Raw genomic sequence first — 16,451 nt, 5'->3', positions numbered from 1 at the left:
GACAAACACCCCTACCGATCCAGCGTCCTGCCCCCTGTTGACCCAGTGTAATCCTGTGCAGGGAACATTGATAAAGCAGGGCATTACCACGGGGCGAGGCGGTTCAACTCCCAACGGAGGACCACGGCCGCGCTAAAGAAACGAGCGGACACACAGGCCCTACTTTGTGTGCATCGACACCACTTCCAGCCCCTCGCCCTTATCTGATCTGCGGCAAGATGGATCACCCGACACAGTAATCCAAGTCCAGAACCAAAAAAAAAAGGGAGTAATGGAGAAGATAAGCGGACGTATGCAACAGGTGCGGTCGCAGAGAGGAATCACACACGTATTAGTTACGCCAATGAGAAACTGAACACAGCTAGGCTAAGCTGTAGCAATGGCTAATAAGAAAATAAAGCCGGGGTTGACCTTAACACTTAGTGGGCGCCCCTTTACGGCGCCGTAGCCGGAAGGCGGCAGGAAGTCAGCATGATACATAAATGAGCACCTGGCTGGGCGCCCAGCCAGGTGTCTGGATGTCTTCCTCTCAGCTCGGGGTTTCTAGAGCGCTGAGCGTTGAATAGAGGGGTTCAGTAGTTCCCATCCCGTTCCCGTTTCACTCTGACCCAGATGTTAAATTGTACATCCTATTATTTTGACAGGAAAGCTTTTTTTATCTCCGACCCCAAAAAAAGAACAGCAAAGCTTCTGATTTTAAGGGGCTTCTATGGGCTTCTATGTGTGTATTCTGGAGGGTCATGTCCAATGGTTGGCCTAGATTGTCTGTTGACATTCATGGACTCACAAGCAGAGGGTCACACAGCAGACGGCTGTGAATCGTGGATGAAATACATGTGATTCCTTAATGCAGGCCATACATGTGATTCATACATGCAGGCCAAACATGTGATTCATACATGCAGGCCAAACATGTGATTCATACATGCAGGCCAAACATGTGATTCATACATGCCCGGCCGGTGTCACCCAACAATTATCCTGGAGGGCCGTCGACTGTGTGGCTCCTCAAAGCTTATGATCGACTGAGACAGGGCCGACCTGTAGGAAAACAACCAGGGCCGAACCCAAGCAGAGAACACAGAGGATAACTGCGTACCAAGTACCGCCCCTGCGCCCTGTTGGGCGGGGGACCTGACCTCACTGGAACCCGATCGATTCTTACGCCAACGTTTAATATTGCATAAATACACACAATCTGTAGGAATAATAAGGAAACGTCAGGAACCTGGGGAAGAGAGCAGATTGACACAATCTCAAGGCTAGAATCTAAATGAGCTGGAGAGACCGGTGGTGCTCCGGGCAGACGGACCTGTCCCAGCCCAGGTCGATGGCGGACTCTTGATTATGTCTCTGTCTATTGATCGAGATGAGGAGATTGAGGCTGTAAGGCTGTCGCATGTTGCATGGACTAGATAAAGCATAGAGCACGTACTATTGACTTGGGGAGAAGGCAGAGGGCAGGGCGGGTGCCTACAAGGATATCTACAAGGTGTTCTGACCTATGGTGTAACAGGCAATTTATGGATAACACTCCCTGAGTGTGTTTAATGCTGCAGACTGCTCACTTATTCTCTCTCTCTCTCTCTCTCTCTCTCTCTCTCTCTCTTCCTCCCACTTGCTCATCCTCTTACCTGCTCACTCACTCACTTGCTCACTCACTCTCTCTTTCTCTCTCACTCTCACTCACTCTTCATATGAAATTAAATGAAATGTGCAATCACTGTAACAAATAGGAACATGTTGAGGGTCGCAATATATTCTATAATTTTCTAATTTTGTTAGGACCAGCGAAGTGGATATAATCAGCCAGAAACTCGATATCTCCCAAAGGTCAACTTTGAGAGAGATTGTCTGCGTTACTTTATAATTAGATTGAATAAGTTGCACAATAATATACTCCTTATTGCCGATTGTTTTAAAATCATGTGGTTACAGGTACCAACCTTTACCCTAACCCGGGTACAACCATCTCAATGTAAACTGCCTTTGTGACACTCTTCCATCATAACAAGGTCTCAGGAGACAGGATCCCGGGATGAGGATGTCACTGTACACACTAAGGATTACCCCTTGCTGTGTATCATGAGCTCATGTCAAACGCTGCACCCAGCCCTCTACGACCACCCACATAGAGAGAGAGAGAGAGAGAGAGAGAGAGAGAGAGAGAGAGAGAGAGAGAGAGAGAGAGCGACAGACAGAGACAGAGAGAGAGAGAGAGAGAAGCAGACAGCTAGAGACAGAGAGAGAGAGAGAGAGAGAGAGAAAGAGAGAATCCGCGACAGTGCAAGAAAGGGAGTGACAGTGAGAGAGAGAGAGGGTGAAATAGAGAGAGAGAGAGAGTGCGAGAGAGAGAGAGAGAGAGAGAGAGAGAGAGAGAGAGAGAGAGAGAGAGAGAGAGAGAGAGAGAGACTTACTTTAAGCTGTCCTTCCTGTGCACGGTCACATACATCTCATAGACCCGACCCTGCGGTACCGCTCCTGCTGGGACCAGCAGACTCACACCTGCAGGAGGGAGGGAGGGAGGGAGGGAGGGAGGGAGGGAGGGAGGGAGGGATGGCGGGGGATGGATGAAAGGATTATGGAGTAAAATGGGAAAATGGGACATGAATGCCAATATTAAAAAAAGAACACTTTCATCTAATAATACTTAATAATCACACGATGCAGAGTGGCATTGGGCACATCAAATTAAGTTTCTGAATAAACTGTAAAATATCTTCATTAGGACAGCCCACCAATAGGGTTGCCCTACATTTTATGTGAAGCGAAAGTGATTGTTATTTTTAATCATGAATTATAATTAAATGTTCATGTTTGTACTTAATCTGTTTATTTGGCGACAATTTCTATGTCCCATGTCCATTGCTTTCCCAACTTTCTCTCTTCAAATGTGTCTATTGTCTATCTTTAATTAACTTAAACTGACCAAACATAAGAAATGTCGAAGCGTTTTGTTTGCAGTCTGTTGGTATTCAAATTGTATTCATCGCTTGCCCTGGTGTTTCCCACAAAGCATGTTAGGCTAAACTAGTATCATAAGAGGTAGTAGTACAATGCATTAATTATAGAACCCCACTTTATTCGCTCATGTCGTCTTCATTCCTGGGTTTTATGCTTTTACTTTAGAGGTCTGCCTCAGGATAAAACTCTGTATTTATTTCACTGGGAAATATGTCTTCTGCATTAACATTAAACCAAACACTTCCCTAAGAGCAGTGGTCCCTCCATGGACTACAAAGGAAGAACTCGCTGATGTGAAACAAAAACCATCGATTCACACTCACAACCTTAAAATATGTGAACCAAAAACCTGAGAGGGTATCAGTGCGACGTTGATTAGGCTCAAATCTTAACTTGGAGATCCAATATTGTTATGGCAACGAACCACCCCCACATCTCTGGGAAGCTATATCCTACACGACTTCTATCAATAAACCCCTTCTCGTGTTTTTGCATGTGTTTGTGTGCGTGTGTGTGTGTGTGTGTGCATTTCTGGATGTGTGTGCATGTGTGTTTGTGTTTGTGCACGTCTGTGTGCGTGAGTGTGTTTGTGCTTGTGTGTGTGTTTGTACACGTGTGTGTTTGTGCACGTGTGTGTGTGTGAGTGTGTTTGTGCATGTGTGTGTGTTTGTACACGTGTGTGTTTGTGCACGTGTGTGTGTGCATGCGCGCATGTGTGTGTGTGTGTGTGTCTGTGTGTGTGTGTGTGTGTGTGTGTGTGTATCGTTGTGTGGATGTGTGCATGTGTGTGTGTGTGTGTATGTCTGCATGTGTTTGTTTGTGCGTCCACCAATGTACCAGAGTTGGGCACGATGAGGTGTCCCCCCTGGTAGTTGAAGGAGCCGTGTGCGGTGCACGAGGGGTCCCGCGTCCTGGCCAGGCTCTGGTTCCTGAGGTTCATGGTGTCACTGTTGTCCAGGAGGGACTGGGTCACCTAGGCAACGGGGGGGGGGGATGGGGGGGGAACAGAACATTCAGCATCGGTTTTATCATCATCGCAAACAGTTTTAGAGCCAAAATAAATCCCTGATGTGCTTCTGTGTTCTGAGCCCACTCGCGCTCTCAGGTCCTCAGACACCAGTCGACCCTTGTTATGAATCAACACATGCTCTCGGCACCGGCGGTGCCAATGCTGAGTGCTGAAACCCAACCTGGTGTTGGTGCTCACCTATGGCATAGCGGAAAGCTTGGATGCTCCACCATGAAGATGCGCTCAAAGTAAAAAAACACTTTAAACTTTCAACCCGGATGATGCTGACCTCTCAAAACGCTTGCAATCAGATAATAGGTTTCTTTGACGTTGTAACAGCAAAAGTCTGTGAAGCCTAAACCCATGTTTTAATCGTAAAAGTTCTGCCCTGCTGTCCTTTTGTTGGCTTTTTCCCGAACGTCTAACCTAGCGTCTAGCGCTTTGCTGGACACTCATGGGCTGACCGCTTTACTATTCCCTGGGTGCCAACCGAGCAGCTTTTAGTTTTTATGCACCATATAACTGGAAGAAGCTTCCAGAAGGGGTCTGGCACAACACAATGTACTTTTAAATCAGTGCTCAAAACTGGCTCTGTCTCCACAGCCTTATGTTAAAAAGTCTGCAACAGCATATTTATTCTTTCATTTTACACTTCCTATTTACAATTATTTTCTTGAATATATATAGTATATAGGATATAGATGTCATATTTTAAAGAAACAATCATTTTAAAACCATTAAAATATTATGCAACACAATGAATTAAATACAATGACTAATATTAAGGGCCATTATAAGTTCAATAGACTTATGTTAAGTAATATATAATGTATATTTCGTAAAATATTGAAACCGGTAGATGGCTCAAGAGGCCTACAGCACAGTTAGGTATTATGGAGTGCTGGCATTAACTGATCATATGAATTCCAGTCCATATCAATAATGAATACAGCCGAGGCTTCAGTTACACAAAAAGACCCATACACTCGAACAGAATCCAGTATAAGTCAGTCAATTCACTTTCTGTAAATCCATTAAGGAAAATATTTAAACACGATCCTAGCATACAGTCTAACAAATTATTTGGTATGAGACTAATGCAGATCCCAGACTATCTTTGTTAGCGAACACGTAGGAAATACGTTAGTGTACTTTTTTGTTGACACATTTGATTCAGCTGTGAATGACGCAGGATGAAAACAACACATATCTATGTATTTAAGCTTTAACATGTTTAAAACAATGGTGCCACAGGTTAAGAGGTGACCAGCACATTAAACCAGACAAAACCCAAAGCAAACCGAGTGCCATAGAATCATATCTATTTTGTTTTAGTGCAGCAAAGAACACTGTTGTACCAGGGTTGACGTTTAAAAGATTAAATTCAAAGGCATTACTTTGTGTCCGTCCTGACACGGCTGTGTGATTTGAGCTTTACAATAATCCATCAGTTGATATCAACGTCTTTACTCATCCGTATGGCGGCCCCTACTTTCAGACACCCTGTATCCGGTCTTGAGGCGGAGAATGTACAATAACATCTCGGTCATGAAACATTCACGTCAAACCTTTGGGGCGAACACATGCTAATAGGATTCTGGGGGACTTTCTGGAATACCAGATGAACTCTAGCCCGGTGATAAGTATAATGAATTCAGTCTGAATGGGTAATCCCTCTCTTCCACACACCTTGGGAGATAGTTTGGAAGTGAAGTCGCCTCCCAGGTCGTCCTGCGGGGTGACCAGACCCGAGGAGTTGTACACTTTGATTTTGAGGTTGGGCAGCGGGTCCAACAGTGGAGAGTTTGTCATGGGGATCTTGTCCGAGACGTCGTGGAGCGCGTACACGGGCCCGCGGTACATGGCGGCCGCGTTGGTCAGGTCCGGAGTAGCGGTCAGAAGATCTGCTGCAAAGAGATAGCAGGGGCGAGAGAAAGAGTGAGAGAGAGAGAGAGAGAGAGAGAGAGAGAGAGAGAGAGAGAGAGAGAGAGGAAGAGAGAGAGAGAGAAAGAGGAAGAGAGAGAGAGAGAGAGATAGAGGGAGAGAGGGAGAGAGAGAGAGAGGAAGAGAGGGAGAGGGAGAGATAAAGAGTGAGAGAGGAAGAGAGAGAGAGTGAGAGAGAGAGAGGAAGAGAGAGGGTGAGAGAGAAAGAGAGATAGAGGAAGAGAGGCAACCAACAAGAGAAACATTGAGGGGTGATAATACATTGCTACGCCTTAAGGGAATCAAGAGATATGCATTTGCGTGACAATTGTAGCCATCCGTCGGCTATTAGTCAGTGAAATGTGCTGCCGTTTCGAGTTGACTGCGCCTGCCTCTGTATGAACCCATTTACATTGTAGACTAATGCACGCTCTTTTCTGACCAATCAGGGCAACTCTTCCCTGAATGCATCAGGGAATCCATTGTGCCTGTCAATCACAGGGGTGTGAAATGCAACACTCCGTACAACTCTCGAATCTTACCTACAGCAGAAGGATAGACGTTGGTAGACGTGTGCTAAAGCATCTAATTTCCGTCCGTTCCTTACTCCTTGTGGAAGGTCACGAACAAATAGTGGAAAGTGTTGCATGATGCAAAGCTGATTTTACTTATACAGCATTCTCATTAAATGAACAACTGGACAATTAGGAGTTTGCTGCTGCATTATTGCAACAACATTCTAGCACTCACTTCAATAACTACAATTACCAGCAATTAAGAAGCCAACAGTTACTTCCTCTGCGAAAATAACCATTACACTGTCAACAAAGAGCAGTCTGCTTTTGTTTAATTTAATTTGATGGTTGGAGTAGTTTGGATTTGTTGTTTTCACCTGCAGGCAAAATGGAAAGATGCAGTCAAACTGAGATTACGGTTGATGATAAAACAAAAGTGTTTATCTGATTATTCTCTGGAGCACGTTCCTTGCCTCACAAAGCTAATCATTTTCAAACACATTTCCCCACTCCCTCACCCATTCCCAGGGACTGCACAGCGTTATTAAACTGTTTAATTCAAGCTTGTCTGACGTCTGTGAAATGTGCCCTGTAGGCTCAAATTATAATGTCCAGAATTGAGTTCCACTCAATATAATAAACATACAAAATCAAATAAATAAAAGTACAAAATATGTTAAAAAAAAAAACAGTGTACTTTTTGTTTTGTTTATCCTATGACCGGCTAGCTACAAAACTCACCAGGGTACTTGGGCCACCAAAAGGATTATTTTAATTGCAAAGACACATAACATTTCAGACTGAAGACAGTCATGCCAGATGATGCTACTATTTCCTCATCTGAATCGCTCTTGATGTTATCCTACTGCTAAACTATGTTAATCAATCTACCCATCCCTTCTTCTACTCTCTCTTTGTCCAGTATCAGACTGTTTACCCTTAGCTTCATCTGCCAAACATCACTCGTGGCCACATTTAATTAACAAACTAATGGAAAAGGGCTGCATGGAAACTCGGAGAGACAGATACAGGGAGGGAGAGAGAGAGAGAGAGAGAGAGAGAATGAAAAAGGAAGGATTTGAATTGAGAGGAAAGCGAGATAATTAGGTAAATTAGACAAAGTGAAAAAGAAAGCAGATCAAAAAGGGGGAGAGAAAAAGAGAGAGAGACAGAGAGAGAGAGAGAGAGAGAGAGAGAGAGAGAGAGGGGGGAGAGACACAAACACACACAGAGACAGACAACAAAACAGAGGGAGAGACAGACAGAGACAAGAGAGAGATGGAGACAGGGAGAGAGAGAGCGATGGACACAGAGAGAGCAAGAGGCAGAGGCAGAGGGGGAGAGAGAAAAAGAGAGAGCGACAGAGGCAAATCGACAGAGAGAAAGGAAGAGAGAGAGATAACTCTTCATTAATGGGAGCTGGTGATGGTCTCTCCACTCAGAGTGACAAGCATCCTAATGTCTAGCTGATTAAATGTCGCTATCCCTCACTTATGCATGGACACATGCACAACACACACACACACACACACACACACACACACTTGCACCCACACACACACACACAAACAAAAATGTATAAACAAAAAAACACTCAAGACACTGTTCGCTGTCTACCAAATTGCATTCCATCCTCACTAAACACCCTGACTTGAATTTTAATGCTGCATCACTATTATACTACCAAACAGGCCAAAACAATCACACAAACACACACACACACACACACAAACACACACACAAACACACACACACACACACACACACACACACACACACACACACACACACACACACATTCATACAAAGATACAGACAGAAGACACATACACACACATTCATACACAGATAGAGAACACAACACGCATACACAAAAGCACACGTGCGCAGGATCCGCTCACCTAAAACGATAGATAAGCACAGTAACAACTCAACTATAGGGAAATCCGGATTCATGAAACACGATCATTTACAATAATAATTTATAACGCTGAAAAGCTAACAGGTTTACAACAAGAGCATTGCTTTAGTCCAGAGAATACGGATTGTGGAATCAACCTATTTACCAGCCTGGCACATTCATTATAATCAATCATTGCATATAAGAACTGATCTGTGTTTCCGCAATCTTGTTTACCCGGGGAGACAGATCCTGCATTTCTGAAATCATTTCAGACCACATCGCTCAGACACAGCGTCCCACATCCATTACCAGCATTCAGACCCCAGCGCCAGTCATGGCTCGCATTGTACTGTCAGCCATTCTGTAGAGTGGTGTGTGTGTGCGTATGTGTGTGTGTGTGTGTGTGTGTGTTTGTGTGTGTTTATATGTGCTTTTTTTCTGATCGATTGTCTGAAGACTATTAATGAGCGAAAAACAACTTAGGGAGAGAAAGGGAGCGAGAGCGAGAGACAGACAGACAGGCAGACAGACAGACAGACAGACAGACAGATAGACAGACAGACAGACAGACAGACAGAGAGAGAGCCAGGTAGAGAGCCAGGCAGAAAGATAGTGAGAGAGTGGAAGGGTCAGTGGAATGGGTTCCACTACAGCGGAGCTAAAGGAAGAGGTCTACCTTGGAGTCAGAACAACAGGGACACAGTTTAGAGAGAGACAAACAGGGACAGAGAATGGTGTTCTGCTCTTACTAAAAGGACAGTGACAACGTTAGATAGACAATATCAAAGAAACACAGTTACACGGTGTTGAGCACTATACAACTGAAAAAATAAGAACTAAAGAAAGAAAGAACACAAGAAATGAAGAAAGGGGCAAGCGGGAAATAAAGAAATGGCAAGTTAATGTACTGTCATTATTAAGGGAAACAGTCGAGAGAAGAGAGGGAGAGCGAGAGAGAGAGGACGATAAAGAGCAAGAGGCAAGGCAGGAGAGATAAGTGCTGCCTTACGGAAGAGTGTTTCCCGACAGTCGTAGATAAATCAGCGCCGGAAAAGATATACAGACAGCGTCTGCTTGGGTATGGAGCCACTTTGATGGCATCTCTACAGTAAAGCAGGTTGGAGGAGGAGCCAGAGGCTTGGATTCACTTTTGTGTTCAGTTTTGTGTGTGTGTGTGTGAAGCAAAACAAAGACAAAAGAGTGAGTGAGTGAGTGAGTGAGTGAGTGAGTGAGTGAGATGGTGAGAGAAAGACAGACGAAAGAGAGAGAGAGAGAGAGAGAGAGAGAGAGAGAGAGAGAGAGAGAGAGAGGGAATGAGTGAGTAACCGATGGGGAGAGTAAGAGAGAGAGTAAAAGTAAGAGTGAGATTGAGAGAGAGTGCTTGAATGCTTGAAGCAGTTTAAATACATGAAAGTGCAGGTGAGTGGTTCAGCATGGACTTGCAGAGCCCACCTTTGATCCTGTATGTTGAGGTGGGCTGTAAGTGATGTGAATGAACTTTTCTTCCACTATGCTTTCCACTAGTGTATAAATAGATACACGTTATTTTCCCTTTCTTTCTTTCTCAATTACATTTGTCAATTGCAAGTCTATCTTCAAAGCTGTCAGTTTGAAGGACTATCTGAGTGAACTACAGCCACAATTCCCTGCCTGGAAAACTTCTCACTGCATCTCCTAGTAAACAGACAATAAACAGCAATCACAACAAGAGAGAGAGAGAGCGAGAGAGAGAGAGAGAGAGAGAGAGAGAGAGAGAGAGAGAGAGAGAGAGAGAGAGAGAGAGAGAGAGAGAGAGAGAGAGAGAGAGAGAGAGAGAGAGAGAGAGAGAGAGAGAGAACAAGAGACGCTAGCTGTTATTCCAGGTGAAGACTCAAAGTCATGGCAGAAGAACCAGTCCCGGCAGACTCAACTACTTTGAGCCAATAACTGTCCTGCCTGTTGGAACTGTTGATGAGCAAGGCAGTGAAGTCCCCTTACGGCCAGATGTGTGAGTGAAGTGGTTCTCGTGTGGAGTCCATAGTAACTCAGCAGGGGCAACACATAAACCATCTGGTTTCACCATCAAGTGGGGGGCTCCAAACGTACTCGACATTTCCACATGTCTTCCTCTCTCTGTCTCACATGTCCCCTCCCCCCCCATCTCTCGAACCCCCCTCTCTCCGCCCTGATAATATTGTGTTGGAGGAGGTTCTGAAACAGTTTGAGTGCATTCATGAGATGACATGACTACTGCCTGACACCTGTCTGATTTTTTGTGGTGAAATGGTTTGCACATGGCGTACACCTGGCTAGTCCTCTCCGCCCCAGTGTACTGTACACATGGGTGACCCTGTGTGGAAGGTTGTGGCCTACTTTTACTCCTCTAGTTTGACCTGAGATGGGACATACATTGCTTTCTTACACTGTGGCTGTAAAGGTTAGGGCTGCATTCCTTCCTGCATTCATTCTCTTCCACACCATAGTATATGCTTGATATGTTGTTTGAAGACTCATGAACTGTGTCTTGTATGTGTCTTGCCACTGATGCAGGCCCGATTTGAGAGTTGTAAAGAGTGAGAAAGAATTTCAAACGAAACAACTCAAAAATACCTCCCCTCCCACCCTGCTCCCTTCCCTCCCTACGCCTCAACGGCATTAAGAAGTGTTGAATCTCACACCCCTGTGATCGACAGGCAAGACGGATTCTCCAAACTAATCAGGGAAGAGATGCCCCGGAAGGTCCGGAATGACCCGGGGAGCTATCTTAAATCTAAATTGCATCTAACAAAACAGATATTCCCACAGCGGATTTCACTCACTCATATCGGATGGCTAAGGCAATCGTAACGAATTACAATTGAATGATAGCGTTCCGGCGTCTGACTTCCTTTCCGGAATGTTTTTCCCGGGCGTCTCACCTGATCTCGCCGTCTTGATGTTGACCGACTGGAAGCCGCCGTTGAGCGCAGAGGTGTCGATGATGTCAGAGTCGAAGTCGCGGTGCGTCTTGCGGTAGACGAAGAGCGCCACGATGACGGAGATGACCAGGCACATGATGACCGCGATGACGATGCCCACGTACAGCGCCACGTCGTCCGCACTGGGCGCCGCTGTGAAGGAGAGAGAAAAATGTATTCAATAATTTAAATTAATATCATATTATTCTCTTGTATTGAAAAACCTAATTACAATGTTTGCAATTTCCTGTAATTCATTTATGTATTGCCTCTGTGATGTAATTGTGTTATTATATGTATATTTTTTGCCTCTCATTATACTATTATTATATGTATGTTTGCCATGCCCGATGATAAAGTGCTTTGAATTTAATTGAGAGAGTAAAGAGAGGAGGAGACAGACAAAGAGAGCACGGCAAAACATTGCACACATAAAAAGCAAAACAAACATTTGAAACTAATTATGAAGATTATTACTTCAAGACAATAGATACACATTTAATTTAATTCCTTGCTTTTTTTCTCTCTTTTTCAGAGGCACTGACTTACAAATGTAGTCAAGGTTTGATAAATAATCGGTACAACTTTGTAAATAGTGCCATTGGGAGATTTGTTTGATAGTTTGATAAAGTACGTCTCATGCGATCAGATCTTAAATGAGTTTTCAGACAGCCTTGTCCCTGCTGGACAGCAACAGCGCTCGTGTGTCTAGACAGACACAGGGGCCCTACGTGGACTCTTAAAACTTAACACGCTAGTTAACTATTTTACAGGTCTGATAAAGTCCGCCGATGAAACTTTAATGGGGATTTTTAATGCTACATTTTTTCGAACACGGGCCCCTGCTTATTATGCATGAGTACTGTTATAAGGACAGTGTGGGGGGGGGAGAGATTTTTTTTTTTAGGAATAATACATGATGAGACAATGACGATGCCTTAGAAGAGATCGGTTGTGCGTGAGAGAAATTATATCCGGCATCGCCTTTTATCATCCCCCACTCAAAAGGCAGACCCTGGAAACGAATGGCGGGAAGGAGAAGAAGGAGAGAGCGTGATTGTGATGGAGAAGGGAAGAAGGAGGGGGTGAAGGTGGAGGGAAAGACGCGATGCGGTGGAGCGGGGGAGAGATACGAGGGGGGAGAGGAAGAGGGGGAGAAAGAGGCTGGAGGAGAGGCTGGATGAGGCCTCCTTGTTTTCTGTTGTACGTCCTGGCACTTGTACGAACTTATTGTATGTCCTATTCAGTTATAGTACTTAGTTATGTAGCATCTTATCCTCGCTAACTTTGTTGCATGCGGGGCATGGATTAACCTAGCGGTTGTTAGTGCTTTGCACTTGGTTCTATGAACATCCTTATTGTACCGACAGCCATATATTGTTTCACTTTCTTATGACAAATGTACTTATTGTAAGTCGCTTTGGATAAAAGCGGCTGCTAAATGCCCTTTATGTAAATTAAAATCAAGCCATCTCGACTCTGTTTTTTGTTGAGATTATTAATAAATATTCAGTACAATTTATATCGTGTTTGCATAGAGAAATGGAGCAAAAGGAAGGAAAGACCCAAATTGTTAGGAACACAGTAGTCTACAGCCACAGTAGGGGTCCGGGATGAAGAAGGGAGCTGGCCAATGAGAGTGGGGATGAGGTAGAGGCGGGACAAGATGATGAAGAGGATTAAAAAGAAAGGAAATTAAAAAGAGCTTGAAAGGGAGGCTCGGGGCAGAGGTGTGGAAACGGAAGATGAAGGAAAGAGAACTCTCGAAGAAAAGGAGATTAGGGGAAGAGGAAAAGAGGGCAAAAGCAAAACTTAGAGGCAAGGCACTTGAACTTCAAAGCCTCCAAACAAACAAGCCCACACAGCAACAAGCACGCCACCGTGTGTGTGTGTGTGTGTGTGTGTGTGTGTGTGTGTGTGTGTGTGTGTGTGTGCGTGTGCGTTCCTTCCTCTCATATAATCATGTTCTCTGTAGCTGGTAGGAGGGGATTTGTCTGCCGCTATTAAGGAGAAGACAGAGAAGTGTAGGAATGCTGCCTCTAATCCCTCCTTTAAGTTGAGAGGCAGATAACTGGCTTTTAGCAGCAAAACACACTGACTCATTTGCTGGGGGGGGAATTGGCTGCTTGTTGTGGTGCCATGCCGTTGCTTCGTATGGGACAAGTTAAACAGCATGACCTTGGAGACACATGAAAGCTCGACGCTCCTTTTGATGGTGTACCTCCACATGAGCAAGTGCACTTGCTCATGTGGATTTGTGCTGGCTAACAGGGTGCACGCACACAGACACACACAGACGCATGCCCCCCCCCCCCCCCCCCCCCCCCCCCCCCCCCCCCCCCCCCCTCCAGGACAGGTCCGTTCTGTGTGTGTTATCAATGGAGTGCTGGGTTGCTTGGCAGCAAATCTTTAAAACCACTGGACGTGTCCACATACACTCTTTGATTTATTTTGGAGCGGTACGACATCATAAGGAGATCCATGCGTCTCCTCATAATTATAGGGTAGCTTAAGATTTATATATATATTTTTTAAATAGATTGAATAACCCTGGAGCCGGTTCAGACGGCTGTCTCTGTGCGACTCTTGCTGTACGTCTCCAATACACGGCTTTTTGTAATATGTGCACAATGTATTTCGCTCGTGTCTCCCAAGAAGGACATGCTCTGCGGGCCCATCCTGTTACCTTCAATGCAATATACCCAAACCTGCTCAAACATGTAGAGAAAGAGGATTAAATAGTCCAATTAATAATTAGCAATTACTAGTATACCGAAATAGATTTTTTATTTATTTATATATAACCCTAATTAAATTTGTTGGCCCTCAACCAGTGGTTTATTATCTGCTTCTCACATAAAATGAAGAGTCGCACGGACACCTATTGTGCATTATAATTAAGAATTAAACATCAATTAAAATGGCCTGGAGACTGGACATCATAGTGGCTAGGGTGTTGGGACTCCCAGCCTAAAGGTTGTGAGTTTGATCCCCAAGGTGTGCAGCCTAAACTGTAAAGCATCCTCAAGCTTAAGTCCTTACCTCTGCCCACAACCCAAATCCCATGTAAGTTGTTTTTTAAAAAAGAGTCTTCCAAATGCCTTCAGAGTAATTCAGAATAAAGCAGTAAAGCAGAATAGGACTTGAAACTGTACAGTCATAGGCAATCACATGGCATCACAAGCCTAGCTTGATGTGTTAGTTTCCCCTGGTAACGGGATCAATTAGTTTTTCCTTTTCTTAGCTGTGGGCCTTGGGGATCATCAAAGTAGGTGATGGTCTATATTTGCCATGTGAGTCGGTTTGTGTACTATGCACAAGTGACACAGTAGTGACAGTTGGGATTGAAATAAAAATAAACTGATTCTGCCCTTCTTGTTCACTGTTTAGCTCAGATCTTTCTCTCTCTCTCTCTCTCTCTCTCTCTCTCTCTCAACTGGATTTGTTGACAGCTGAAATATGCCATGTTATTTTCCCTGTCTAAGTAACCTACATACTGTGATTACTAAGTTTTACTACTAAACTGATGCCAGTGTTTCAAATGCATTTATTCCTGTGCAAACAATCATTGCTGTAAAAACTAGAGTAATAGTATTGCATTTGTATGATTGGAGGTAGAAGATGATGTAATAACACAGCTGCATTCGTCCACACTTGTATTAGACATTTAAGTAAACTAATTATACAAAGCAAAAACTCTCTCTTTATAATTCAAAGACATTAATAACAGAAACCAGCCATTATAAAGTTAATTATAATTATTCTGGAATGCTTCATATGGCAACACATTTTTTCTTGTTTAATTTGCGCAGAGTAAAAGCGCAAGCGTAACAGCAACCATACCACATAAACAAGGACTTCTTCCAAGTATTTTAATAAGCAAGAATATTGCGACCTTGATAGGGAACTTTATGAGCTACAGTTCAATAATCTGTTACATTTTCCAATATTAGACTAGTGTCCTCTCCATATTTGACACAATATTTTCTGCCTCAAAACATTTCGTCATCCAAAGTGGTCTGTTATTATTTCTCCTTGTTTAAGCTATCCCTGTTCATCTACATATTTCTTAATCACTAACAGGCATTTCTGATTCTCAAATCTACGCAAATATAAAGTATTTCTATGAGAAATACATTTCCACCCTGTCCCGAGTCGTCCACATTTAACAAGGTCATGTTTGATATATTAATAATGTTTTTATTGCAAATAAAACTCAGATCCTCAGTTAAATTGAATCTACTAACCCAGCGATGGAAAGTGTCCCCACTAGTGATTAAAATGACCCACCATGTATGTACCAATTAACACTAGACAAACAAAGTCCTCCCTCACGTTTAAAAAGCTTATTTTTAATGTTCATGTTTTTTTATGTACATCACTTTCCACCAAGTTTAAAAATAAGAAATTGCTTCAAGTTTGAGGAGCAAAACCATTATATTGTTCTTAGGTCATGTTAAGGGAAATGCCAGAGAGATTCTCAGAGAGAGCACTTGGTTCCTCATAGGACTAAGTCCTCTAGTTGCCTCTCTTTACCCTCCTGTCATACCACCACTGTTTTAAACTCACTGTCCATTAGCCTTTTGTTATACTGCCTGACTGCGTGCCCTTGACTCAACACACTGTCATCGCCTGTCAGGATGGACGTAAATACAGTGCTTGTGTTTTCCCAGCACTCTTGACGCTGCAAAATGGATGGGCAGTGTCTGGAGCCCTCAGTGTTTGCACGGATGAACAAGAGCTATTCAGTTGCATCATCCTCATTATCACAAATGAAAAAGATCTTGTGTGTGGTATGTGTGTGTGTACAAGTGACTGAGTGAGTAAGTGTGTGTGAGTGAGTGCGTGTGTGACAGAGTGAGCGATTGAGTGAGTAAGTGTGTATGTGTGTGTGTGTGTGTGTGTGTGTGTGTGTGTGTGTGTGTGTGTGTGTGTGTGTGTGTGTGTGTGATTGTGTGCGTGCGTGCGTGCATGCGTGTTTGCGTGCACTTTGAATCTTGCCAAAGTGGTCCTGTCTAGCTCAACTAGTACAGTGTGGCACGAAACACTGCCAGGGTAGGTGGTTCGGTTCCCACTGGGGCAATCCATGATGAAAATGTATGCACTCAATGTATTGCTAGGTACCTCAAAGGTCCAACAAACTGTATATATTTGCATATATAGCTATGCATCATGTGATGAATACAAGTCCATTTTCTGTG

The 16,451-nt window shown here is 43.9% G+C and overlaps 1 protein-coding gene across 1 annotated transcript in view; it reads right to left on the bottom strand.

Moving 5' to 3' along the window:
- Nucleotides 1–16,451, bottom strand: part of unc5ca (unc-5 netrin receptor Ca) — a 151,508-nt gene that overhangs the window by 12,535 nt on the left and 122,522 nt on the right. Inside the window, exons 8-11 of the mRNA XM_079748829.1 lie at nt 11,212–11,403; nt 5,663–5,877; nt 3,802–3,937; nt 2,418–2,505 (exon numbers count right to left, since the gene is read on the bottom strand). Of these exons, the coding sequence (XP_079604955.1) occupies nt 2,418–2,505; nt 3,802–3,937; nt 5,663–5,877; nt 11,212–11,403 (631 nt within the window). The remainder of the gene's footprint in view (nt 1–2,417; nt 2,506–3,801; nt 3,938–5,662; nt 5,878–11,211; nt 11,404–16,451) is intronic.

This window comes from Pollachius pollachius, assembly GCF_949987615.1.
Source record: "Pollachius pollachius genome assembly, chromosome: 1".
NCBI classification, from domain to species: Eukaryota; Metazoa; Chordata; class Actinopteri; order Gadiformes; family Gadidae; genus Pollachius; species Pollachius pollachius.
This window is presented reverse-complemented; position numbering and strand designations above follow the sequence as displayed.